At 39.1% G+C, this 25,608-nt stretch overlaps 1 protein-coding gene across 4 annotated transcripts in view; it reads left to right on the forward strand.

The window, feature by feature from the left end:
• The first annotated feature begins 1,408 nt into the window (after nucleotides 1-1,408).
• The window catches only part of TFRC (transferrin receptor), a 29,172-nt gene continuing 4,972 nt past the window's right edge, over nucleotides 1,409-25,608 (forward strand). The window contains exons 1-16 of one of the 4 annotated variants that reach the window (XM_081571571.1): nucleotides 1,409-1,660; nucleotides 8,268-8,326; nucleotides 8,872-9,082; nucleotides 9,594-9,804; nucleotides 11,290-11,439; nucleotides 11,821-11,938; nucleotides 14,165-14,278; nucleotides 16,347-16,445; nucleotides 16,808-16,947; nucleotides 18,809-18,966; nucleotides 19,670-19,789; nucleotides 21,358-21,443; nucleotides 21,666-21,729; nucleotides 23,070-23,137; nucleotides 23,964-24,022; nucleotides 24,245-24,326. In XM_081571571.1, coding sequence (XP_081427697.1) covers nucleotides 8,291-8,326; nucleotides 8,872-9,082; nucleotides 9,594-9,804; nucleotides 11,290-11,439; nucleotides 11,821-11,938; nucleotides 14,165-14,278; nucleotides 16,347-16,445; nucleotides 16,808-16,947; nucleotides 18,809-18,966; nucleotides 19,670-19,789; nucleotides 21,358-21,443; nucleotides 21,666-21,729; nucleotides 23,070-23,137; nucleotides 23,964-24,022; nucleotides 24,245-24,326 — 1,716 coding nt within the window. In that variant the 5' untranslated portion in view covers nucleotides 1,409-1,660; nucleotides 8,268-8,290. Of the gene's footprint in view, nucleotides 1,661-1,727; nucleotides 2,017-8,267; nucleotides 8,327-8,871; nucleotides 9,083-9,593; nucleotides 9,805-11,289; nucleotides 11,440-11,820; nucleotides 11,939-14,164; nucleotides 14,279-16,346; nucleotides 16,446-16,807; nucleotides 16,948-18,808; nucleotides 18,967-19,669; nucleotides 19,790-21,357; nucleotides 21,444-21,665; nucleotides 21,730-23,069; nucleotides 23,138-23,963; nucleotides 24,023-24,244; nucleotides 24,327-25,608 lie in introns of those variants that run through there. The other 3 variants (XM_081571569.1, XM_081571570.1, XM_081571568.1) reach the window with 3 other exon arrangements.

Below are 25,608 nucleotides of genomic sequence, written 5' to 3' on the forward strand. Positions count from 1 at the left end.
TGGCAACAACAACAACGAAACTCTGATTTAAAAAAGTAAAATCTTTGAACATATATATGGAATATCAGACAAAGCAGAATTGCCTCTCAGTATAGGTTCCACAACAAAGCACGACAAATTTATTTTGATCTACTTGAAATTACAGAGGGAGATCCCACAGGGCTTCCAGGGAGAAAGGGATAGTGAAGGGAATGTAATTGCATTGTATCCCTTGTTACTAATAAAAGCGTGAAAATAAACATGTAATTGACATCCTCTTTAGTGTGTTCTTTATGGTTTCATTCTAGTGAATGTAAAGGTTTTAATTTGGATTTTCAGAGATTACATCCTGACCTGCAGTCTCCTAAGTCCACTTTCTCCACGTGGTTATAACATTTTCCCTGGATATCAGCATTGTTTGTTTCTTTTCTCTTTTAAAGTCCCACCAGGCTGGGAAGGAGAAGGGACTCAGTCGACCTGCTGTCAGAATTTCAAGTTGGCCCCATCAAAACGAATCTGTTCCATTCCCTGCTTTAACTGTTTTTCTGTGTAGATCCACTAAGATGCAGCGATATTCCTACATCCAAGATTTTAAAATACTTCTCCTTAGTGAGAGACTTTAGGGAACCAGAGTATAGAGAAGGGCGGTGGACAGACATCCCTGCGGGTAGTAAGGGGAAGAGCAGAATCTCAAGGCTGGGAAACAGATTTGCATTTCAGAAGACTGTTGTTGTCTCCCTCTAGGCTCTGACCAGGAGAGCGGTTTATCTGTAACCCTTTTTATGGCCCAAGACTAGGGGCTATTTGTAAACTTGTCTAATCTCGCTCACTGTATATTACCGACCAAAGGGAGGATGTTTTCTAAGAGTTTAGAAAGTGATTTAACAATCCATTTTATTTATTTATTACGCATTGCACAATCCTATAATAACAACAATGGCAAGGAACATCAAAGTTCTACAATTCTATCACCCTAATAAATCAGTTGTTTCTATTTTCTCTTCCATTCCCTCATGAATTAAAATATTCTGCAAAGTTCTATGCCAGTCTTAGTGATTCATGGGCAGCTTTTATACATCTGAAATACAAATCTGCATTTTCCTTTTAAAAACAATTATAGTTGATTTACAATATTGCGTTAGTTTCAGATGTACAGCGAAGTGATTTGGTTATGCATATATACATATCTATATTCGATTCTTTTCCATTAAATATTACAAGATAGTGAATATAGTTCCCTGTGCTATACAATTACATTTTGCTTTTAATTCTGTTTTGCTTATCCTATTTCTGATGCTGCAAAACATATATTCACAACATGGCTTTAGTGACTACTTAATATTCTAGCAACGACAGGCACTTTAAAATAAATATTATTTCAATTTAAGTATCCAGCATTTAGGAATAAACGCTAACACAATTTGACCTTGCACTGCACTGCCAGAAGATCGGTCAAGGATAGACGGAGGGCTCCAGGAGGCAGGGCTGCGGCTGCGCGCCAGCTGAGGACGCGAGGAGGAAGTTAGTGCACCACTTGCTCAACCCCTCCTGCACCTGCAGTCTGGCGCCTTCTCCCTCCGACCTCGCGTCGCCGGGACCCGCGCTCCAGCGGAGGGCCCCCAACCGACTGCCTGCCCACTCCTAGCCGCCGGCTGTCTTTTTCCAGAGCGCCTCCGAAGGTGTACGTGATACAGGAAGTGACGAGGGCAGGGCCAGACTATAAACTTCAAGTTGGGGGTGGTTATCCCAACAGAGGGCGTCGGCAAAGACTGGTGGCGGGTCGGGAAGCAGCGGACGGGGGAGGCGCCTCTGTGAGTGACACGCGGCTGCTAGAATCCCGCCGACTCTCCTACCCTCTCCTCAGCCTGCGGGGCTGCTTGGAGCGGGCTCGGGTGCGACCCTCCTCGGTGCGGCCCAGCAGCCTGGGGAGCCGCGCAGGGCGCCCGGAGGCTGCAGCGCCTCAGGGTTGGCGGGCGGGAACGTAGCCCGCGTGGCGGCGGGAAAGGGGCTGTGGCGGAGAGCGGAGCCAGGCTGCAGGTGAAGCGGGGTGTAGCGGCGCTGCGGGACGGGCTGCCCGACCATTCCCTTACCGGTGCCCTCCTCCCCTCGGCCCCCGGCCCGGCGAATAGGTTCTGTTAGGGTCCTGAGGGCGAGATGAGGGGTGTTCACTGTCGTTCTACGCCCTGCCATTTTGCTCCCGGCTTCCCAGGTCACCCGGATCCCTTGTCCTCACTAGCTCGCCCTGAGAAGATGCAGGCCCTCTTGGGGACAGCCCTAGGCTGCAGGCCCGGGAGCGAGGCGTCAGCCACGCTGCCGCAGCGCTGAGCCACTCTGCGGGGAGCACGTGGCCCTTTCAGGAAGTGTTCCCAGGGAAGGGCTGTCGGGGTGCGTGGATGACCTTGAGCTCGTAGCTCTTGGATGCCTCGGGGCCCGCCGGGGCCGTGGTCTCATTGTTGAAGGACAAAGCTGTCCTCGACTGCATTAGGACTGTGTCCTGGGCATGTAGACAAGGGTTTCTGTAAGCCGTATATTTGAACTCGAGTACAACCTGAGCTTTCCGCGCTGCCTGTTGGCCTTGTGTGTGGGTTCTCAGTTTTTCTAAGAAGCCGACTGAATCCCGCAGGTGTTCATCTTTACGAGTATTCGGATTGCTAGGCTCTTCCTACTAACAGATGGGAGACCGTAGGAATAAGGCTTCTACTTTGTGAAAGCTATGGTCTAGGGGCCACGTAAAAGCTATTTGGATAGGAATCGACTTTTTCCTTCAGGAAATTAGCGATATGGTATCAAAGGGCTGTGCTTGATGATATAAAACGCCTTAGAAGCCCATTGTATCACTAGTTGCGGTGGACAGCTTTCTAGCTAGTAATGTGGCGGGTGGGCAAGTTGTGACTTAACCCAGGTTAACATTTTGCCGTAGGCCAGATTGTGGTGACTGGATACGCCAAAGAAATTGATTGCTGGTGCTTTTTCTGGTAAGAAGGTTGAACGAGGAGATAGTTATCCTGTTACAGAAGTATTTGGATATCTGATACCTTTATTCTAGGCTTAGATAGGAGTTTGGAATACTAGATGCTGATTCCGTGGTCTCTGAGCTGGGGAATTTGACCTTATTGACATAGACATTTAAGGTGATTTCCAGAAGTGGTTTTCTAATTTTTTTTAAATGGGATCTTAGTTCCCCAGGGCAGAGCTGAAACCTGTGCCCCTTGCAGTAGAAGCCCAGAATCTTAACCACTGGACTGCCAGGGAAGTCCCTCCCTGATTTTTCTACTTTGAAAATTAAGGTTAGGTTCCCTAAAGTACTTGCTGGTCCTGCTGGGTTTTTTGTTTGTTTTGCTTTGGGTTTTTTCCTCAGTTTTGGATTATTGTTGTTCAGACAGTTGCTAAGTCATGTCTGACTCTTTGCCACTCCATGGACTGCAGGACCCCAGTCTTCCCTGTCCTTTCTTCACTATCTCCTGGAGTTTACTCAAACTCATGTCCATTGAGTCGGTGATGCCATCCAACCGTTTCATCCTCTCATCCCTTTCTCCACCTGCCCTCAGTCTTTCCCAGTATCAGGGTCTTTTCTAAGTTGGCTCTTAGCATTGGGTGGCCAAAGTATTGGAGCTTCAGCGTCAGTCTTTCCAATGAATGTTCAGGGTTGACTTCCTTTAGGATTGACTGTTTTTGTTGTTGTTTCTTTCAATTTTGGACTGTGATAGACTCAATATGCTACACAAAATCCAGAATTAAAAATTTTGTCATTGACATGAAATGTTTTCCAAAAGTCTTTGATGGGATGTTCTTGTTAAGTAATGGTGGTGGTGAACCTAGCCTGTGCTGAAGACTTTTGGATAAGGAACAACTCAGCTAACTCTGCCCTAAGGAGTGGTATTTACTTGCCTTTGATTACGTAGCTATCTGTAATGAACAAAGCTCCCAGCTCACCTTGAATCAGACAGCAATTGAAAGCTCTTAAAAATGATTCTCTGAGGCCTTTTGGAACTCTTGTGTGTGTACCCCTTCTGTCTGCTCTCTCAGATGACCACTACACAGATAAACTGCAGGGACTTCAAGTGGCCCTGACCTTCAACTTGAGCAATCTTTTTCTCAGAAAGCTAAATAAGAATGAACATTTTGCTTTGTTTTCTTTGATCGCCTCCACTGCTTTTTCATTTTAGGCTCATAAAGTTAGACTCTTAAAGCTAGTAAAAACCTTGGCCAGCCGTCTCTTTATAAGTCATTCTGGGTATACACAAGTTGTGTGCTCTAAGGGCCATGCAGTTTTGTAAGTTCCTGTAATCTTTTCATTTTCACCTGCAAATGCATAAATGTCTTGGGAAACTATTTACAAAATGGGTATCTATAACCAATGACTTGACATCTTGGAGCTCTGCCAGGTAAAGGTTAAGGTTTTTCTACTTTTTAAAGTTTCTTACCTACCCAAGCTTTGCCCAGTGATTTCAGGATAAACCAAAATAGTAGCAAGGATGGGAAGATCCCACATCCAAGGTTTTCATTACATTCCTTTTCATATAATTTCCAAATTGTGTGAAACGTGAACCTCATGTACATTTAGCATGCCCTAGTACTGTTGAGAAATAAAGTTATCTTTGTTGATTACCACGTAATTCCACAGCGAGTTTTGTGGGGTAGAGAGAGCAGTCGGAGAACGCTTCATGGAGATGGCCCTTGAGCTGATCCGGGAAGAAATGGGTAGGACTTTAAGAACAAAGGAAGAATGTTAGTGGGTACAGGCAGGGGCTGGATTTTGTCTCATTCTGGAGAAGGTAGAGGGCAGTGAAGTTATTATTAGGTGGTGAAGGTCTCTAGAACAGAGCCTTGGAAGCAGACAGAGAAACTTCATTTATGTGAGCTCCAAGGACTTGAAACTGTGGCTTGTTTTCTAAATTGAAATGGGCTTGTCATTATTAAAAAAACACGTGTCTTATATTTATTTCAGGTAGAGTGGAGTAGTGGCTTTGAATATGTTTTCTATGTAGGTATTTTGGTATCTAATCCCACTAGCTATATATATTTTGCACAGACCTATGATTTTAAGACGTCCCAAAGTAGCATAAGACCTCAAGATAATTACCATATTAAAAAATTAAAAAGAATATTAATGCCACATAGCAAGAAAGTAGGAATAAGATGATTTGAATTTGAAAGAAGCTTGGGACTATAGTCTAGCTATTACCTTTGCCTGCCTTCTGTCTTCCGTCCCATGGCTCAGTTTAAAACATTTCAGATCTTCCTTCCATTTCATGTTTAAAACATGTGGGGCTCTGATTTTACTTGCCTGAATTTTCATTAGTGTGAGAAACTGAATATTTTTCCCAGTTATCATTGAGAACACCAAAGATATACAAGATGCTAATATAAATAAAAATCATGGTGATGTTTGGTTTGTCTTTTGTAATACATTGTTAGCATTGATGGTGACATCTTGAAATAAGCTAAGTAAGAGTTGTTTGGCTTATATATGTAGTCTTGTAACAGAACTACTTGTTTATAGGTTGGTTTGAAAAGTTTTTCTCCCATGCTTTTAGAGCACATAGTTATTTCAGTTAGAAAAAACATTAAGGGATTCTTTTAAATAGAAAGCTTTACTAATGGGTGAAATTATTTTGAAAGAATGACTCAATTTTGTTATGGGTAAAACTTCAGGAATAGCCTTTGTGGATATTTTAGATAGAATGAAAATGTGGATAGAATTGTGTTCTTCACAGATGGGGGGTTCAATGATGGAGTTAAAATGAGAATTATCGAGGGTGTGGAGAAAAGGGAACACTCTTGCACTGTTGGTGGGAATGTAAATTGATACAGCCACTATGGAAGACAGAATGGATATTCCTTAAAAAACTAGGAATAAAACCACAATGTGACCCAGTAATTCCACTCCTAGGCATATACCCTGAGGAAACCAAAATTGAAAAAGACACATGTATCTTGTGCACAATGGTGCACAACGAACAATGGTTCATTGCAGCACTATTTACAATAGCTAGAACATGGAAGCAACCTAGAGGTCCATCAACAGATGAATGGATAAAGAAGTTGTGTGTGTGTGTATATATATATATATATATATATATACACACACACACACCCCCAATGGAATATTACTCAGCCATAAAAGTGAACACATTTGAGTCAGTTCTAATGAGATGGATGAACCTAGAACCTATTATACAGAGTGAAGTGAGTCAGAAAGAGAAAGATAAATACCGTATTCTAGTACATATGTACAGAATCTAGAAAAATGGTACTGAAGAATTTATTTACAGGGCAACAATGGAGAAACAGACATAGTGAATAGACTTATGAACATGTGGAGAGGGGAGGAGAGGGTGAGATGTATGGAAAGAGTAACATGGAAACTTACATTATCATATGTAAAATAGATAGGTAACAGGAATTTGCTCTATGGCTCAGGAAACTCAAACAGGGGCTCTGTATCAACCTAGAGGGGTGGGATGGGGAGGGAGATGGGAGGGAGTTTCAAAAGGGAGGTGATATATGTATACCTATGGCTGATCCATGTTGAGGTTTGACAGAAAACAGCAAAATTCTGTAAAGCAGTTATCTTTCAATAAAAAACAAGTTAATTTAAAAAAAATGAGAATTACCTAGGTCACACTTTTTTTCCTCCTCTGACTTGATTTCTTTTATGTTACAGTCTTAATTTTGTGTCTGGGGATTGAAATAGAAATAGTATTATCTGTTTGCTCAGTATAAGTAATATACTTATACTTATAAGTATATATTTTAACTATGCAAAATCATGACATGTGCTATTAAAATATCTGTTTCTTTAGACTTGCACTCAATCTCCTCATTGTTTATTTACACCTTTTATTTAGATCATTTATTTGAATGTGTTGTCACTTTAGTCTTAAAATTCATTTAAAACTAGAAACCTTGAGGAGTGGCTGAGTCAGATGAATATTAAGCTGGTAAGCTGTTTTTTCCTAGAAAAGGGTGATTAAAATTGGTTCAGGGTGGGGCCTTCCAGTTCTGGCTCTAGTGATTGGGTTTATACAGTTGAGTGCAGTGATAGTGATAAGCTTTTTGTACCAGATGGGGTGAGATTGTGCTTCTAAGAGTATGAACTTCTGCTTATTGGCTTTGGTCTTTAAAGCTTGAGGATTAAAAATTGGTTTTTTTTGTTAATAGAGTTTGGTAGGAGACTTTTCTAATGCCAGTTTGTATAGTTTCTTTGCTTTACAATCTGCATGTATATCACATCTTGCTTTTTGCTATGTGGGTGTTAAATGTGCTATGAGTATACTTTTAGAGGAAAAGCTTTAAAATAGTGTGAAATAAATGTCTTTTTATACATCTCAACATACTATCACTTTCAAGCGTCCAGATGCACTCAAACCAAATTAATTAGAAAAATCTAGATTTCAGTTAATACCTGTGCTTTAACTGTTAACACTCTTGGTTACAGAGGCATAGTTTGCTTTGAAAAAAGTTAAAAGTAATTTCTTAAATTTCTGGAGATGAGAACATGCTCTCTGTAAAACCAGTTTTATAGAAAGCCGTTGGACTTCATTTTTAGATGATCGGTTTTCAGCCTTGAACACGTCACTTAAGGTCTCAAATAATTGTCTTTTTCATCTGTAAAATAGCATACTCTGTGCTTTTCTTTTATCTATTCTTTTTGCATCAAAGATCTATCAAATCATTTGTTAGAAATTGTTCATTTAATTAGAAGGATCGGGTTTTCTCTCCTTTTCTATTGGCATGATTTGTTACCGGTTTGCGTAGCATAACCAGTCTTTGGCTTAATTTTACTTTTGTTAGTTGGTTTTTTTTTTTTTTTCAGGTGCTAGTCTATTGTCTTTTGTATTTGTCCCTTTTCTTTGTCTGGTGAATTCAGTTAAAGTGAACTATTTGAAAGTAAGTGACAGACATCACGATACTTCATCCCTAAAATTGTTGGCATTAATCTCCTAACAAGGACATACTCCTCCAAAAAATGCGATATCATATCACAATTCTAAATCTAATATTGATATAATACTGTTGTCTAGGATATAGTCTGTATTCAAATTTCTTACTTCTCCCAATAATATCCTTCAAGTTGTCCTCAACCCACCTTCAGGAGCTGATCAAGGATCACCCTAAATTTACTTGTCATGTTAAACTATCTTGGTTAAAGATCCTTTCTAGAAAGGTGATAATATATTTAAAAGTAAACTTGATATATAATACTTAATGGAAAGTCCTCACTAGTCTAATACAGTGGTATCTGCGTTAGATATCTCATTATGCTAATTCTGTTTTGTGTCTAGGCTCTTCTGTGTGGCAGCTCAGAATGATGGATCAAGCGAGATCAGCATTCTCTAACTTGGTAAGATTTTAAGATGTATTTCTGTGTCACCAGTTTGCAAGAATCTGAAGCATACGAGGATGGTTTTCACCCAGTAAGCAGGAAAAAAATACCCAAAGCTACCATCAGTTACTCATTTACATTTGAAGTGGTGGTGTTGAGGTGTAATAGATCTCACAAAGGAAGGGTATATTCAGTCTTGAGTAGAATTAATTATGGAAAATCATGTAAGAAGTTTCAGGGCATAGTGAAGAGATAGTCAGGTAGTTCAGGTAAACTAAAGAAAGCACTGGTCAAAATGTCTGTCAGTAGACATGATAATAGAAACTTTGAATGAAAAGGCTGAATGAGATGAAGGCCAGTGTATGAACCAGTCCTTTCTGCTGTTGACAGAACTGGGCACAGGGAATAGTGCTAGCTTGAAAAGGGAACTTCTTTTTCCTTGAGAATGTACAGCAAGTCATAGTAATGGCCCAGTAACACCTGACCACGCTTCCTTTAAATGTCCCAGTTCCCTTTCTTCTCCTTCATAATGCTTTCTTTCTTTTTTTTTTTTTAAATCTCAGTTTGGTGGAGAACCATTGTCATATACCAGGTTTAGTCTGGCTCGGCAAGTAGATGGTGATAACAGTCATGTGGAGATGAAATTAGCTGCAGATGAAGAAGAAAATGTTGACAGTAACATGGGGGGTAACCAAACCAGTATCACAAAACCGAAAAGGTTAAATGGATATATCTGCTACGGGATCATTGCTGTAATCATCTTTTTCTTGATTGGTAAGAACAGCCATTCAAAACTTAAAAAATTCCTTGTCATCAACTCTAGGAAGTTTGTTCATCCAGCTCAGCAAACATTTATGTAGTACTTTTTTATGTGCATTGTGCAAGACACTAGGAATACAATGGTGCCTACGATTCTATACTTGCCTTTGAGGTTAGCCTGGTGGGAGAAGAGCAACACAGGAATCATTTCAGTGTAATGTGCAAATGTTACACTAGAAATTTGCACAGGTTATTTGTAGCATAGACACTGGACCTGAGGGTTCACAGAAGGCTTCTGGGAAAAGTTACCTCTGCTTTGAAAAGCTAACTGTTTAAAATGAAATTATTATAATAGATTGAATGGTTTAAAATAGACAAAGCTGAGATGGCTTATTTACTTTCAGATGCCTTACAATTTAATTAATGCCAGCATTTTCAAGGGATAACTGAAAATATTAACAATTCTTACAGGAATGGAGTATAAATGAAATTCTTTGAGTTCAGCTCTGAAACTTTTTATCCTTAGGATTTATGATTGGCTACTTGGGCTATTGTAAACGTGTGGAACCTCAAGGTGATTGTGGGAAACCGGCAGAAACACAGCCTTCGTGCCCAGAGGAGCCAGAAGTTTTCGAAACACATCAGCAACTCCCTGGAATACCTCGCATATTCTGGGGAGACCTCAAATCAACGTTGTCAGACAAACTGGATGCCATAGACTTTGCCAGGGTCATCAAGTAAGCCAGAGCTGCTTCACAGTTCAACCTCAGTGCCTAAACAAATACTGTTAGGTGCAACAGAATAAAACAAGGGTGATAGTCTAGAGGAAAAGCTGTTTAGAATAGGTGAGACATTTTCAGTTAAAGGGTAGTGAAAGTGAAAGTGTTAGTTGCTCAGTCTTGTCTGACTCTTTGTGACCCCACAGATTGTAGCCCACCAGGCTTCTCTGTGGAATTCTCGAGGCAAGAATAGTGGAGTGGGTAGCCATTCCCTTCTCCAGGGGATCTTCCCAACCTAGGGATCGAACTCGGGTCTCCCGCATTGCAGGCAGATTCTTTCCCCCCCCCTTTTTTTTTAAGAAAATTCATAGGCTCATGGTCTTTTTGTCATCTGGTTCTTTGTAGCCTGTTGCTTGCTGTCAGACTTTGTTCTCTGATTTTCCATCTCATCCCCCTGTAAGTCATGCTGAGCCCTGCTACTATCCATAAAGGGATCGGCAGCTTTTTTCATCCTCTAGCTCAGGACTAACTGACAGCCCAAGTCTCAAGTATTTCTTGATTTCTTCTGGTTCTCACTCAACCCATACCCTAAGAAGTGTCCCTTAAGGTTTCTGTCTGTAGATCTTTCTTTTTCTGGCTGCACTGGGTCTTCATTGCTGTGTGTACAGGCTTTCTTTAGTTGCAGTACAGTGTCTTCTCTTGTTGTGGAACAGAGGCTCCAGAGTGCAGGCTCAGTAGTTGTGGCACAGGAGCTTAGCTAACCTACAGCATGGGGAATCTTCCCAGACCAGGGATCAAACTCGCATCCCCTGCATTGGCAGGTAGATTCTTTACCACTGGACCACCAGGGGAGTCCTTGTCTTTAGATTCTTTAAGATCTTTGGACACATCTAACTCTGTAAAGAACAAATCATCTTTTACCTTTCATTAACCCCGAATAGTTTCAATGGGGCAATAATTCTTTTGGTCTTAAATGAGAAATCTTGGCATTTTTACTTCTTCTGGTGAATATTTTTGTGTGTACTGTACACTAGGCATTATGGATAAAGTGAGGGTGAGGCTGTAGTCTCAAAAAAGATTATATAACTAATGTGTGTATTTACAAAGAGTCACGAGAAATCAAAACGAAGAGGAGTTTTGCTTCTGGGATATTCAGAATGCTTCAAGAAGTGAAATTGAAGCTGTGTGTCTTGAATTCACCAACAGTAACACTGTCGTTCATTTTGCTTACAGCAGATCTTATGGAAACTACTCATTTCCCCTAAAATTACCCTAAGCAGATACATAGGGATGAGGCTTTACAGTAGATAAAGAGGTTTAATTCCTTCAAATATAGATGCTTTTTTTTTTCCCCCTTCTAAGCTTGTCTCTATCTGGTTAATCCAGAATTTTGGGTCACAGTTATTTTATTGAGTTATGCTTTTAAGACAACTTGCTTGATACTTGAGTTCAGTGTTTAAGTTAAACTTTAGTTCATTTAACAGTGAGTTTTTTCCCCTCCAGGATGCTAAATGAAAATTCTTACGTCCCGCGTGAGGCTGGATCTCAAAAAGATAACAGTTTGGCTTTTTTCATTGAAAATAAATTACGTGAATATAAGTTCAACAAAGTCTGGCATGATGAACATTTTGTTAAGATTCAGGTCAAAGGCAGGTATGTTGAAAGATGGTAACCTCATTTTATAGAATTAGCTATTCTCAGGTGTGCTAATTATTGTCTGACTCTTTGCGACCCCATGGACTGTAGCCCCCCACGTTCCTCTGTCCGTGGAATTCTCCAGGCAAGAATACTGGAATGGGTAGCCACTCCTACCATCTTGCCTGGTAGGATCTTCCCAACCCAGGGATCGAATCTAGGTCCCTGCATTCCAGGTGGACTCTTTACCATCTGAGCCACCAGAGAAGCCCTAATTATAGCAAAGACCTTCAAAATAAATAATGCATGTCAAATGCTACATGTATTAAATCCATTTAATTTTTTTCTCAAAGATGCCTTAGCTTCATTTTCCCTTAACCTTTTTTTTTTTCCCCACAGTTCTCAAAACTCGGTGTCTATAGTGAGTACGAGTGGTGACGGCAGTCAGGCATACTCAGTGGAGAGTCCTGAGGGTTATGAGGGTTACGTGGCATATAGTAAGGCTGCGACAGTTACTGTGAGTAAGGCAAAGCTGTGCATGAGACTTTATCCCCTGTTGAATGGCTTGAAAACTCATTGTCTTTCCTGTTCTTAGTATAGGTTTACTTGTAAAATGTAGCTGATCATGGAATATTTTTGTTCTCATCCCTCCTATGCCAGTTAAAATCCCGAGTCCTCAGCTTGGTCAGCAAGGCCCTAAGTAATTCTACTGCTCTGCTCTTCACACACTCTGCTGTGGCCGCTCTCACCTCCCTGCTGTTCCTCAAACACTCTAGCTCAAGCACGTTCCCACCTCAAGGCCTTGAGAAATCGCCTTTCCCTTTGTCTGTCCCACTCCTCCCTTAGATATCAGCATGGCTTCTTCCCTCACATTCCCCTTGAGACTTCTCCAGCATTACCTCCCTGGGGAAGTCTTCTTTGATTATCTTATCGAAAATGGCCTTCCTCCAGTCTTTCTCCTTATCCTGTAAGTACAGAACCTGACATTATTCACTTGTTTCCACGCTAGAATGTAAGCTACACTAAGGGCTAGGGGTTAGTTTCATTTTCTGCTATGTCACAGAGCCTTGGACAGTGCCTGACACATGCTAGTATTTACTGAATGAATTTATGTATCCGATTCACCCTTATGGGGAGGCGGATATAAATAACCATCTTGGCTAGAGTCTAATGTTAGTTTAATGCTTTAATGCTTGATCCTTTAAAATTTAGGCAAATTTGGCCAAACTACTATAGAAGCTGAAAAGCAGCTAGCTAGCTAGGTTTTTAGGTTAAAAACCACATATTTATATGCCAGAGTCTTATCTGGAGACTGTCTTCTGAGCCAAATGAAGTTTTATGGTTCTCCTCTGTCTTCTTGGTTCCCTGTGCTGTATCACTTTCACTGGCCACCCACAAGCCAGTGTTTTGGAGGTAGGTAGTGATAGTTTACGGTGAACGATGTATGAAGAAGATGATCTGAAGAAGACGTGATCTCTGAAGAAGACTTACCTTCAGGACCAGGGACCAGGCTTGATCACTCAAGAACTTTTGTGTGGCAGAAGTTTTATGACAGTGAAAAAGGACAGACAAAGCTACTGACATAGACATCAGAAGGGGACAGTGCCCCTACTCACTAGTGGTATCAAGGCCTTATATATGTTTACCAGACCCACTCCCACAACATACATCTTAAATTAACAAGGTTAGAACTAACAATAGAAAGGTCTTACCAGACCCATTCCCATAACATAAGTCATAATATAACAAGATAACCAAGATACAGAGCTTAAGGAAAAACATACCCTTGAGCAAGACGAGCTTTGTTGTGTAATCATTAGCTCTGGGAAAAACATTTTCTGTGACTAAGACTAAGGAATGTAGGAAAAAAAGTTTGTCCTTTTCTTCTCCTCAAGAGACCCCCTTTCTCCTCGGGGGCCCTGGGGTCCTTATCAACCTACCTAAGAATTAATTCTCTCAGTTCTGTTAAAGAATGTGGAGAGGATTGGTTCACTTGAATGCTATTTGTATTTAGATATTTGGTTGTTAATGTCAGTTTATACCAGTTCATCTGAACTCTGATAGAGTTGAGGAGCATTATGATGACAGCTTACATAAACATCTAAAAGTTGATCTCTGCAAGTTTATTTTATTCTAAAACAACTTTTGGATGGATTTATTATCACAACTTTCAGTTAATTCTTATGTCCTCAGTTATCTACAGTTCAAGTGTAGGAACATTATGTAATTGGTTCTGCCTTGGCTAGTCTAGTGTTTTTATTGATAGATATCTCTTTGCTTAAGCATATTTTATTATCCTTTCTCTTTCCCCAAAATATCTGAAGCAATGTAAATTGACATAAATAGTCAATGTTAATTAAATGAAAGGTATCATAAGATAATGAAAGATATGAATATTGGAGACCAGAAATCTTGACTTCACTCCTGTTAACCCTGAACACTTTTTAGAAAAAGAAATTTATTTATTTGTTTGTGCTGGGTCTTAGTTGTGGCATGTGTGATCTAGTTCCCCAATCAGGAATCAAACTTAGGCTCCCTGCATTGGGAGTGCAGAGTCTTAGCCACTGGACCACCAGGGAAGTCCCCTGACCACTTTTGACTTCAGAACTCTCGTATACTTTTTCTAGGCCTTGGCCTTCTTTTTTTTTTCCTCTCTCTTGGGTTTGACCTGTAAAATATTTGGTGGCAGACTGTCATTGCTCTAATACCATAATGCTCATTGAATCTAATGTCTTTATTCTAGGGTAAACTGGTCTATGCTAATTTTGGCACTAAACAAGACTTTGAGGCTTTAAATATGCCTGTGAATGGATCTTTAGTGATTTTAAGAGCTGGAAAAATCACTTTTGCTGAAAAGGTGAGTATGAGTTATTAAATATATAAAATCATTCTATAGCTAAATGGTATTGTTAATTTTCTTACATTCTGCAAACCATCAGTCTTAAACTCTCATACCTGATAATATAATCTATTAAAGTACTCTACAAATCAAATAAGTTCCTGTTATCTAAAGTTATAGGATACTTCTTACTAATGCATATATATGGAATTTGAAAGATTGTAACGATAACCCTATATGCGAGACAGAATAAGAGACACAGATGTATAGAACAGTCTTATGGACTCTGAGGGAGAAGGTGAGGGTGGGATGTTCTGAGAGAATAGCATTGAAACATGTATATTATCATATGTGAAACAGAACACCATTCCAGCTTCGATGCATGAGACAAATGCTCAGGGCTGGGGCAATGGGATGACCCAGAGGGCTGGGATGGGGAGGGAGGTGGGCGGGGGGTTCAGGATGGGGAACACATGTAAACCCAGGGCTGATTCATGCCAATGTATGGCAAAAACCACTACAATATTGTAAAGTAATTAGCCCCCAACTAAAATAAATAAATTTATTAAAAAAAAAAATAGTTATAGGATACTTCTGAAACTGGCATATCTACTTGGAGTACTTTGCAATAATTGTTTTCCAGTAAAAATGCAGTTATGAGAAATGCTTAAGTGAAAGAGATTTAAATTGTGTCTGTGTAACCAAGTTATATATATATATAAAACCAAGGTTTATGTGTACACACACACACACACACACATTCTCTCTCACTCTCTCTCTCTCTATATATATATTAATGTATATGATTCAGGTATAACTGTGTTTTATAAAAAGGAAAGTTAAAAGTCACCTATACAAGGGCTTAGAATGGAAAGACAGTGGTTGTCTTGGATGGGTTTTTATTATTTATATTTTGAATTCTCTTTAAGAGTTAGTTAAGCTTTATTGTGCAACCACATTGGAGTGGAAGTGTTTTTTACTTTTTAAACTGATGTATAATCCATATACCATAAACTTCACTCTTTAAAGTATACTATTCAGTTTTTAGTATATACACAGGTTGTGCAACTACCACCACGATCTAATTCCAGAATATTTTCATTATATCCTAAAGATACCCTATACTATTTTCAGTTACTCCCCATTCTTCCTTCCTTCTAGACCCTGGCAGTCACTAATCTACTCTGTTGCTATGGATTTGCCTTTTTTGGACATTTTATATGAGCAGAATCATACAAGATTTTGCCTCTTTTGACTGGCTTGTTTTCACTTCGCATAATGTTTTCAAGGTTCATCCATGCTGTACCATTAATCAGTACTTCATTTCTTTTTCTACTGAATAGTATTTGATGTAAGGATATACCACATTTTGCCTGTTTACTTGTCAGTTGACATTTGGGCTGTGTCTACTTTCTGGTTTTATGAATAATGCTACAATAAACATTCATTTACATGTTTTAGGTGAATAGATATTTCTGATTATCTTGTGTGTCTACCTAGGAGTGAGATAGCTGGGTCATATGGTAACTCTATGTTTAGCTTTTGGAGTATATAACATTTTTGAAATGACAACGTTTTAGTAATGGAAGAGAGATTAGTGGTTGCCAAAAGTTGAGGGTGGAAACAAATGGCAACTGGAAGAATCTTTGTGGTGTTAAAACTAATTCTTTGGTATTTTGACTGATTGTTTAGAACTCAATACGCACAAACACATGAATGAGTGCAAGTAAAACTGGAGAAGTCTGAATAATATATGTAGATTGTATTGTATCAGTGTTAGTGTTCAGGCTGTTAGTTCTGCAGACTTTGACTAAAAGAAAACTGGGCAAAGTTTACAGTGGATCTCTATTATTTCTTAAAACTGCAAATGAATCTACAATTATCTTGTTAAAAAATTTCAGCTAATTTCTTTAAAAAAGTTAAATTTTAAGGCAAGTAGTTTTTCCTATACATATTAGCTATTGAAATGTTGGAAGTATTGGTGTAGTCTGCTATAGCCCTTTGTCTTGCAGTATAAGTTCAGTATGTATTTTTAATTTTTGTTGATTAGATCTTCATTTTCTGAGCTTTATATGTTTTTCTTTAGGTTGCAAACGCTGAAAGTTTAAATGCAATTGGTGTCTTGATATACATGGACCATAGTAAATTTCCCATTGTTAATGCAAATCTTCCAGTTTTTGGACATGTGAGTTTTTATTTCTTGACTAAGTTATTGGGTTCTCCAAATTGATGCTGGGTTCACCTACATTAATGGCAATAGAACTGTTCCTTCCTTAAATACTTTTTTTGCCCTTGGAGAATTTTAGCAGTAAGTGAGAAGATGAATTACATGACTTTGAAACCTAATTATTACTTATTGCTAAAAATGCTTTACCAATAGTACCTTGAATTAAGAATTTGACATGCCATATAAAAACAAAAGTCATATATTATAGAGCCACTCAGACTTTCAGACTATAAATGTAGGTTATAGCCTCATACAGAATTTGAATCTTATAGGGATTTCTTGAATAAATGTGTGAGCTAATTACTCTTTTGTTTTACTAGGCTCATCTGGGAACAGGTGACCCTTACACACCTGGATTCCCTTCTTTCAATCACACTCAGTTTCCACCATCTCAGTCATCAGGATTGCCCAACATACCTGTCCAAACAATTTCCAGAGCCAGTGCAGAAAAGCTATTTCAGTAAGTTCTTATTTGAAAACCATCTTGCAGGGTCAAATTTTATGATTAGGGAGAAATAATAATCTGTTGGTTTGATAAAATCTTAAAACAATTGGCTGTATGTAATTTTCCACATGTTGGGTGTTTGGGGGATGGTTAGCTGTTAACTTGATGTATATAAAAATGAAATTTTTCCTCTATAAAGTGATCTTAATAGACATTCGAGTCATTAAACTTGAAGAGTCCTTGTTCAGTCCAGCCAGTGAATTTCTTGTGTAATATTGTTGGCATACCTTCTGTTTGAGTACTTCCTGTGGTTAAAGCATTTTGTTACCTATGGCAACATTTAGTTATTGGAGAAGATCTGTTAGAATTTGTATTGGGCTGAAATCTTATTCCCTGGAATATCCATTAGTTCTGGATTTTCTTTTTTAGAAACAGAATGATTTGTTTCCTTGTCTATAGATTGAATATCCTCAGTTCTCATGACAGTTTCCCAGATGCTTTATTGTCATAATTAGTCCTTCTGGATATCCTCCCTAGTGTATTAGTATTCCTGTTTAAAAATAGAAACCAGGCTGGTTAGAGTACATGTCATTAATTTTTATCTTGATCTGGATATGTCCCCTGGTATTGGCAGGGGATGTTAATCTAGTTTCAAACTTTCATGAGAGCATTTATTTGCTATGTGACATAGAATAAGTTACTCTAACCACATTGGTGATGTTTGACGTAATTGTATAGCTGAAGTGTATTCTACTTAGCAGGATTACTGATATCAAATGAAGAGCCATCTACATGCAAGGACTCATAGCTCAGTTGGTAAAGAATCTGCCTGCAATGCTGGAGACCCGGGTTCGATTCCTGGGTTGGAAGATCCCCTGGAGAAGGAAATGGCAACCCACTCCAGTATTCTTGCCTGGAGAATCCCATGGACAGAGGAGCCTGGCAGGCTACATACAGTCCATGCGGTCGCAAGAGTCAGACACGACTTAGCGACTTAACTACTACTATATATGACTATTAATAATGTGTCTAAGAGGTTTTTGTAATTGGTGATTCTTTTTGACTAAAACCAAACTGAGAGTCAGGTACTTCTTCCTACTACCTACAACCCTTTCCTAATCTATGAAGCCAGCCCCTTATCTTGTTCTTGCGTACTGGGGAGTTAATGTTTTGACTTATTTATGTAAGTAAGCCCTTTTTGAGCAGTCATTATTTGGATAACACATGCGGAATCAGATGAGGGAATCTTATCTAACCTAACTATAGCAGCATGAGAGTATTCTTTCATAACTGAAATAAGAATGTATACTTGCCTTGTTGGGCTTTCCTTGTGACTCAGCTGGTAAAGAATCCGCCTGCAATGCGGGAGACCTGGGTTTGATCCCTGGGTTGGGAAGATCACCTGGAAAGGGAAAGGCTACCCACTCCAGTATTCTGACCTGGAGAAGTCCATGGACTGTATATGTATAGTCCATGGGGTCTCAAAGAGTTGGACACGACTGAGTGGCTTTCACTTTCACTTGCCTTGTTAGTGGACAGTTAGGAAACATGAGAATGTATTAATGCACCTTTATAAAGACTTCATTTTTAATCCATCTTGGAGTCTATTTAAAGTGTAAATAAATTATAGCTATTCTCTGGCAGAAACACATACATCAGGTGGGATAGGTAATTAAAAATTCATTAAACTAGGAAGCAACTCATAATTTTCAAATGACTGCCTACAGATCGGAGTAAAACACAAGTGTTTGGTCACTAGTGAGTAACTTTGTGTGTTCTCTTTATTTGTCCTCTTAACCTCGAAAGTCACTGATTTTGTAAACCTAGAGGAAGTTGACAGTAACTCAGAGCTCTGATCTCTACTTTCTGCTTCTAGAATTATGGAAGGAGACTGTCCTCGTATTTGGGGAACAGACTCTTCATGTAAGCTGGTATCCTCACAGGATAAGAATGTGAAACTTAGCGTGAACAATGTGCTGAAGGAGATAAAAATTTTTAACGTCTTTGGAGTTATTAAGGGCTTTGAAGAACCAGGTAAAGATCCTTGGGGACTTTTTGTTTGGTTTTCCTCACTAAAGATGTGGCCAGAGGGAGGGAGGGCAGGAGAGCTGACTGAGCTTGGTTTCTTGAAATGCTAAACCATATCTGTCCTAAAATGAACTAACTGTTCAAGTGTCAGCTTTAGTAGGAGGTAATAACAGCCTAGAAAGTTAACTTGTTGAACTGACCATTATACCTAGGAAATCTCTTTTTAAGTTATTAAACAAACACAGAGGTAAGCAAATTTCTTCTTAAGGGGGCAAATAATAAACATATTGTAGGCCAGTCTCCATTGCAACTCTTCAACTCTGCCACTGCAGCATGAACACAGCCATGGACAATATTAATGAATGGGTACGCAGGCTGTAGTTCGCCACTGTATCTGTTTGCTATCAAATAGTCGTTATCATTTGGTAAGGAAAGCACTTGGACTTCAGTGCTTACTAGACAATTAGCGAGCACAAATAAGTAGGCAGTGAGTAACCTTAATTACTAATGTAGAAAAAAGAGATTAGTATTGTCATATGAATGTTTAATCCCTGGAGTCCTAAGTCAGATCTGAAGTAAGGATCTCTTACCCTTACTACATATACTACATTTTTTACCCTTCTACTAATGTGCTTATTCTAGACTTCACTATTAGAAAACAGTTTAAAAGCTGATTGAATAATTTATCTTTTTCTTTTTTTAAATTAAGATCGCTATGCTATAGTAGGGGCCCAGAGGGATGCCTGGGGTCCTGGAGCTGCAAAGTCCAGTGTAGGAACAAGTCTGCTATTGACACTTGCCCAGATACTTTCCGATATGGTCTTAAAAGGTAGAGTACAAATTTTGAGAACTTGAGCATCTACGTACTGTGCTTCTAGATGTTATAATATGCTTTGCTTACTTTTGCCTATGTTCTTATGGTTCACTTGTGCTGGGCCTGAGGACCCAAAGATTCAAGAATGTAATGGGGGTTTGTATGTGTGCGTGGGTGGGTATAAGAGTGGCAAGTATCATGGGAGAAAGGCTTAAAAGTAAGCCTTTCTTACATAAACATTCCTTAAAGTTTATTTTATTTATTTATTTTTGGCTGTGCTGGGTCTTCGTTCTCTAGTTGAGACAAGCAGGGGCTACTCTTTGTTGCGGTCTGTAGGCTTCTTATTGCCGTGGCTTCTCGTTGCAAAGCACAGGCTCTAGGACCTGGGGCTTCAGTAGCGGACCTGGGGCTTCAGTAGCCGCAGCACATGGACTCAGTAGTTGCGGCTCCTGGGCTTTAGATTGCGGGCTCAATAGTTGTGGCACACGAGCTTAGCTGCTCTGCAGCATGTGGGAGCTTCCTAGACCAGAGATTGAACCCGAATCTCCTGCATTGGCAGGCGGATTCTTTACCACTGAGCCACCAGGGAATCCCTAGACCCTGAATTCTTAAGTACAAAGTAGGTTGTCTTTTGTTGTATCTGCCTCTGACTTTGAAACAGTTTTCTGTGCAGTGTCTTCATCGTACTGGGAATCATGAGTTTCTTTGAGACACTGGAAAGCATTGTATTGGGCCCTAAATTCTCTTTGACATATTTAGAATGATACAGCAAATCTAACATGGTCCCTAAGGAATCTGTTTGAAAGCAAGCAGGGTCATACCTCTGCACTATGTTCTATAGTTTGATTATAGAATGATAATATTTAACTTTATAAATAAAATGTAGAATATTTGATTTGTAAGTATATTATATAGTATATAATATGTTTATGTAAGAAAGGCTCACTTTCAAGCCTTTGTCACATGGTACTGGCCACTCTTTTATACCGACCCACCCACACATGGCAAACCCCCGTCACAGTCTTGAATCTCTGGGTCCTAGGGCAAGTTGCAGTGCTTAACTCATATACAAAAGTAAATTAATGCTGAAAAAGATGTACCCAGGGGAGGGGGAGGAGTGGAGTGGAGGGTAGTGGCCCATAAAAGCCCCAAAGGAGCTATCATTAATTTCTCTGAAAGCTCACTCTTTCCTAAACTTAAATTTGTGAGTTTTAATTCTATCTCAAACATTTGTTTTTAAAGTAATCTGGTATCTTAAGTGACTTCTAGGCAAATTGTTTTCAAAGAAGATACTTCGGTTGTGATTTCAAATAGCTATGAGACTCAAAGAATGGAGTGTAGGAGTGAGGTCTAGTAAGCTGGTCCCTACTGTGTACTTAAGGTCTTATTTGCAAATGATCTCCTGTTACTTTTAAAATTTATTTTTCTATTTCTTCTTTTGGTTCTTTTCCCTTGGGGCCTCAAAAGGAAAAGAAATAGTTTTGAATCTGTAGTCTGTAATCTGAAGTTTCTGATTGCATCTTAAGTCAGTTACCGATGTGTAACCTTTCCCAAGATAGAACTAACTTTTTGTTGTCTTTTAGGTCAGTTTAAACCCAGCAGAAGCATTGTCTTTGCCAGCTGGAGTGGTGGAGACTTTGGAGCTATTGGTGCCACTGAATGGCTAGAGGTATTATCTATATCTCATCCATACCCAAAATGGGCCTCCCACTTGTTATTGCTTAAGCTGTCTTCCAGAAACCATGCTCTTTTAGATTTGTTTATATCATTTTTTACCTTCGTATATTTAGTTTCAATAAAATCCAAACTTAAACAGAAATCCCTAATGATAGCTGTATCGGTGATAACTGGATTAATACATACTAGTATATTTGTATTTTTCCTTTTCCAGGGATACCTTTCCTCATTGCATTTAAAGGCTTTCACTTATATTAATCTGGATAAAGCTGTTGTTGGTAAGTGTCTTTTCTTTAGTATCTTTTCATAATAAATTTATAAACTACTTATAAAATAGTAGAAGAAAGCTTCCTAAAGCAGCACTTGTTATTTTTTATAGTCTACATTGGACATAGCCAGATCAAAAGATTGACATAGCTTTCTCTTAAATAATGCATTAAGTTATACGGGTGTGGATTGCCTTGCCTAGAGCAGTGGTTCTTTACGTGGTCCCAGATCAGCAGCATCAGGATCACCTGGGAACTGTGAGAAATGCAAAATTTCAGGCCCTACCCTAGACCTTTTGAATCAGAATCTGGAGCATACCATCTAGCAAACTGTTCTAACAAGTGCTCTAGGTGATTATGATGCACTAAAGTTTGAGAACCACTAGTTATCTCCAGTACTCTTGCCTGGAAAATCCCATGGAAGGAGGAGTCTGGTAGGCTACAGTCCATGGGGTCGCTAAGAGTCAGACAGGACTGAGCGACTTCACTTTCACTTTTCACTTTCATGCACTGGAGAAGGAAATGGCAACCCACTCCAGGGACGGGGGAGCCTGGTGGGCTGCCATCTATGGGGTTGCACAGTCAGACACGACTGAAACGACTCAGCATGCATGCATGCATTGGAGAAGGAAATGGCACCCCAATCCAGTATTCTTGCCTGGAGAATCCCAGGGACGGAGGAGCCTGGTGGGCTGCCATCTATGGGGTTGCACAGTCAGACACGACTGAAGCGACTTAGCAGCAGCAGCAGCAGTTATCTACTTTGGACCAGGAGGAAATAAAGGATACCAACAGAATGGTACTTCTAGAGACTAATTCACAACTTGCTAGATTGTGGCTTCATGGATAGAAATATAAGATAATCAAACTTCTGAAAGAGTCTGGTGTTACTAAAAATACAGATGTAGCCAGTGGTTGAGGTGGAGAGTAATGCAATGTCTATTTTGGGAAGAAAAAGGAAGGAGTTACAAGTAAAGTAAATTTATTAGTCATTATTGCTATTTTACCTTTGCAACAAAATGTATTGAATATAACAAGCTTGCTGTAGCTAATAGATGACTGCCCTAACGTGGGTGAACCAAAAAGTTAACAAAAATACAAATCATTAACATTAAATATGCAAACTCAAGGACTAAGAGCTTCATTTCAGTGAAATTTGGTGTTTAGCAGTCACTAAAGAGCGTGACTCCTCAACCACTTTTGTGTCTACTTCATAAAGAGGGATAGTTGTTGTATATGCCATTGATCAAGGTTATTGTCCTCCTGTTTGCCAAGTAGATTTAGCTGTAGAAGTAGCAGTGTGCAAATTGCTTGACTAAAGAAGGAGCAATGTTAAAGTAATCTCTTTGCAGGTACTACCAATTTCAAAGTTTCTGCCAGCCCACTGTTGTATTCACTTATTGAGAAAATCATGAAAGATGTGAGTATATCCTTAATTATGAAAGCGTAATGAAAGTTAGACAAAATATTAGGATGACAAACATTGATATTTAACTGTAGGTGTCTATAATGGTTGTCTAGAGTAAGAATGTTAAGGAAAGTTTAAATGAACTTGAACCCATACCTGGGACTTAAATAAGAAGGCCAGATGAAATACTGTCTATAATGGTTGTCTAGAGTAAGAATGTTAAGGAAAGTTTAAATGAACTTGAACCCATACCTGGGACTTAAATAAGAAGGCCAGATGAAATACTCATTGAATAAAAACAGACATGATGAGATACTCATTGAATAAAAACAGACATGTGAATGACTATCGTTTTGAATGAGCAGGGAAAAAACATATCATATATTGGAGTGATTAAAGCTGGGGATGAATAAGGGTCAGGGAACTTGACCTTGATCCCATGGGAAACTGGGGAGTTACTATAGGGTCTTCCAACAGGGCAGTAATGTGTTTTCAGGTTAGGCTGGCAGCAGTATAAAATGTATTGGAAGGAAGAAACTAGAAAGAAGATAATAGGCAGAACATAAAGGCTAGAAAGGACTGTTAAAACTGGGTGAAGCCCCCTTTAAAATGTTAAAAAGGAAAACTTTTTTTCTCATAACTTAAAGAACTAATAGCACAAGCCTAGGAGGAATAACTTCAGAAATTATGGATTGTTTTAACTGCCTTAAATTTTTTTCGAGAAGATACAAATAAAAAATTTAATGTTTTAAATAAATGTTTATAGAGAAAAATGCTAGCGACTAGTCTGAATGAATAAATCCAGAAGGGTTCATTTTAATCATAATTTATTTTACAGGTGAAACATCCACTTACTGGGCTATCTCTGTATCGGGACAGCAACTGGATCAGCAAAGTGTAAGTTGAGAAGGGTGAATGAATAGCTAACAGGAAAGCAGGGTCACTCAATAAATAGCACCTACTATGTCCATTAGAGGTTTAAACATAACCTAGCATTGAGTTTACCTGTACCTGGAGAGATTCAGTTTAAGAATTTACTTGAGGGTAGGGTAGGGGTGCATGTAGCATAGTCTGTTCTTTAGAAAACTTTCTAAAGACACTTTTTGGCTCTTCTTGCAGGGAGAAACTTTCTTTGGATAATGCTGCTTTCCCTTTCCTTGCATATTCTGGAATCCCAGCAGTCTCTTTCTGTTTTTGTGAGGTAAGTCTAAAGATTGCTACAGCATTATATCTTAGATCTTCTTTGGTCAGTTTTGAGACCAAGTTTCCTAGAATGCTTAGTATGTATTGAGAAATTTTATATGTGCAGTTACTGTAATCTTCCTTATTGTCAGTCTTAACATAGAATTTTAATCTCAGCTTAGTTAGCATTTGAGTTTTTTGCTAAAAATTCTTCAGTTATATATGATGACTTTTAGTAACAAGGCTGTCTATTGGACAGTGCAAGTATAGAATATTTCCTTCAAACAAAGTTCTACTGGATAATGCTGTTCTTGATGCCTGTTGAAATATGACTGTAGATGTTTGTCCCGAGATATTAGTTAGTCTCTTAGGCAGGGATTATAGATAAAAGCACGAAAAACAAAAAGACGAGCTTTTTAAGGGGCAGAACTTTGAACTGACCAAGTTGTTGGAAAACCAAGATTGGCTCGGTACAAGAACCAATTAGAAGACACTGAAAACCAGGCAAACTAAAAGTGATGAAGCCCTCTGTGGGGGAGTTGAAAAACCAGCTCTGTAGCAGGCTGTTCCAAGGTGTGAAGAGATCCCAGAGTTCGTACAGGGGTTCAGGGTAGAAACCATTGACTTTCGCATCAAATTGTTGACCCAGTAGAGGCCAGGTCCTTACTAGACTTCTTCCCACTGGGTGTTTCAGCCTGGGATTAGGACAGAAAAAGTGAAGAAGTGATAAAAGATCTGGATTTAGAGATTAACATAGCTGGAATTTCCCTAATTTTCTGCTAGATCAACAGTATGAATGGTATTGAAATATTAGGTCATGATGTCTATTTAGTACCCTAGGAAGAACTGAGTGTCAGGTCCCAGGGTTGAGAAAATTTATGGGTGATTTCTGTTGACCTTCAGAAGTCTTTTTTTAAAAGCTGTTCAGAGGTATAGGTAATACCTATACAAATAACATACATACCTATACAGATATGTATGTAACACATATAGATAAGCATGTACAGTCTGAAAGTTAAGGACTGAGGACAAACCAAAGGATTGCCAATGAGATTGTCACCAAGGACAGTGGTAGAGAATAGAGTTGAAGAAATAGTTACTAAAGTTGTCCAATGAAAGTAGAGAGTTCCTGTGAGTGTTGAATGGTCTCATCAGAAAGGTAGCATGAATGCTGCATGATGAGAAAGAAGGTAAATTTTTGGCTAAAAGTAACACTTTGTATTGAAAGTACATTTCAGGCATGCTCTCCTCTTCCCTCATGCCAAACTTCTCAGGGAGACAAGAACAAGAATACAACCTGT

Source organism: Giraffa tippelskirchi, chromosome 2 (assembly GCF_054371585.1).
Source record: "Giraffa tippelskirchi isolate mGirTip1 chromosome 2, T2T-mGirTip1v1.2.pri, whole genome shotgun sequence".
Classification (NCBI taxonomy): Eukaryota; Metazoa; Chordata; class Mammalia; order Artiodactyla; family Giraffidae; genus Giraffa; species Giraffa tippelskirchi.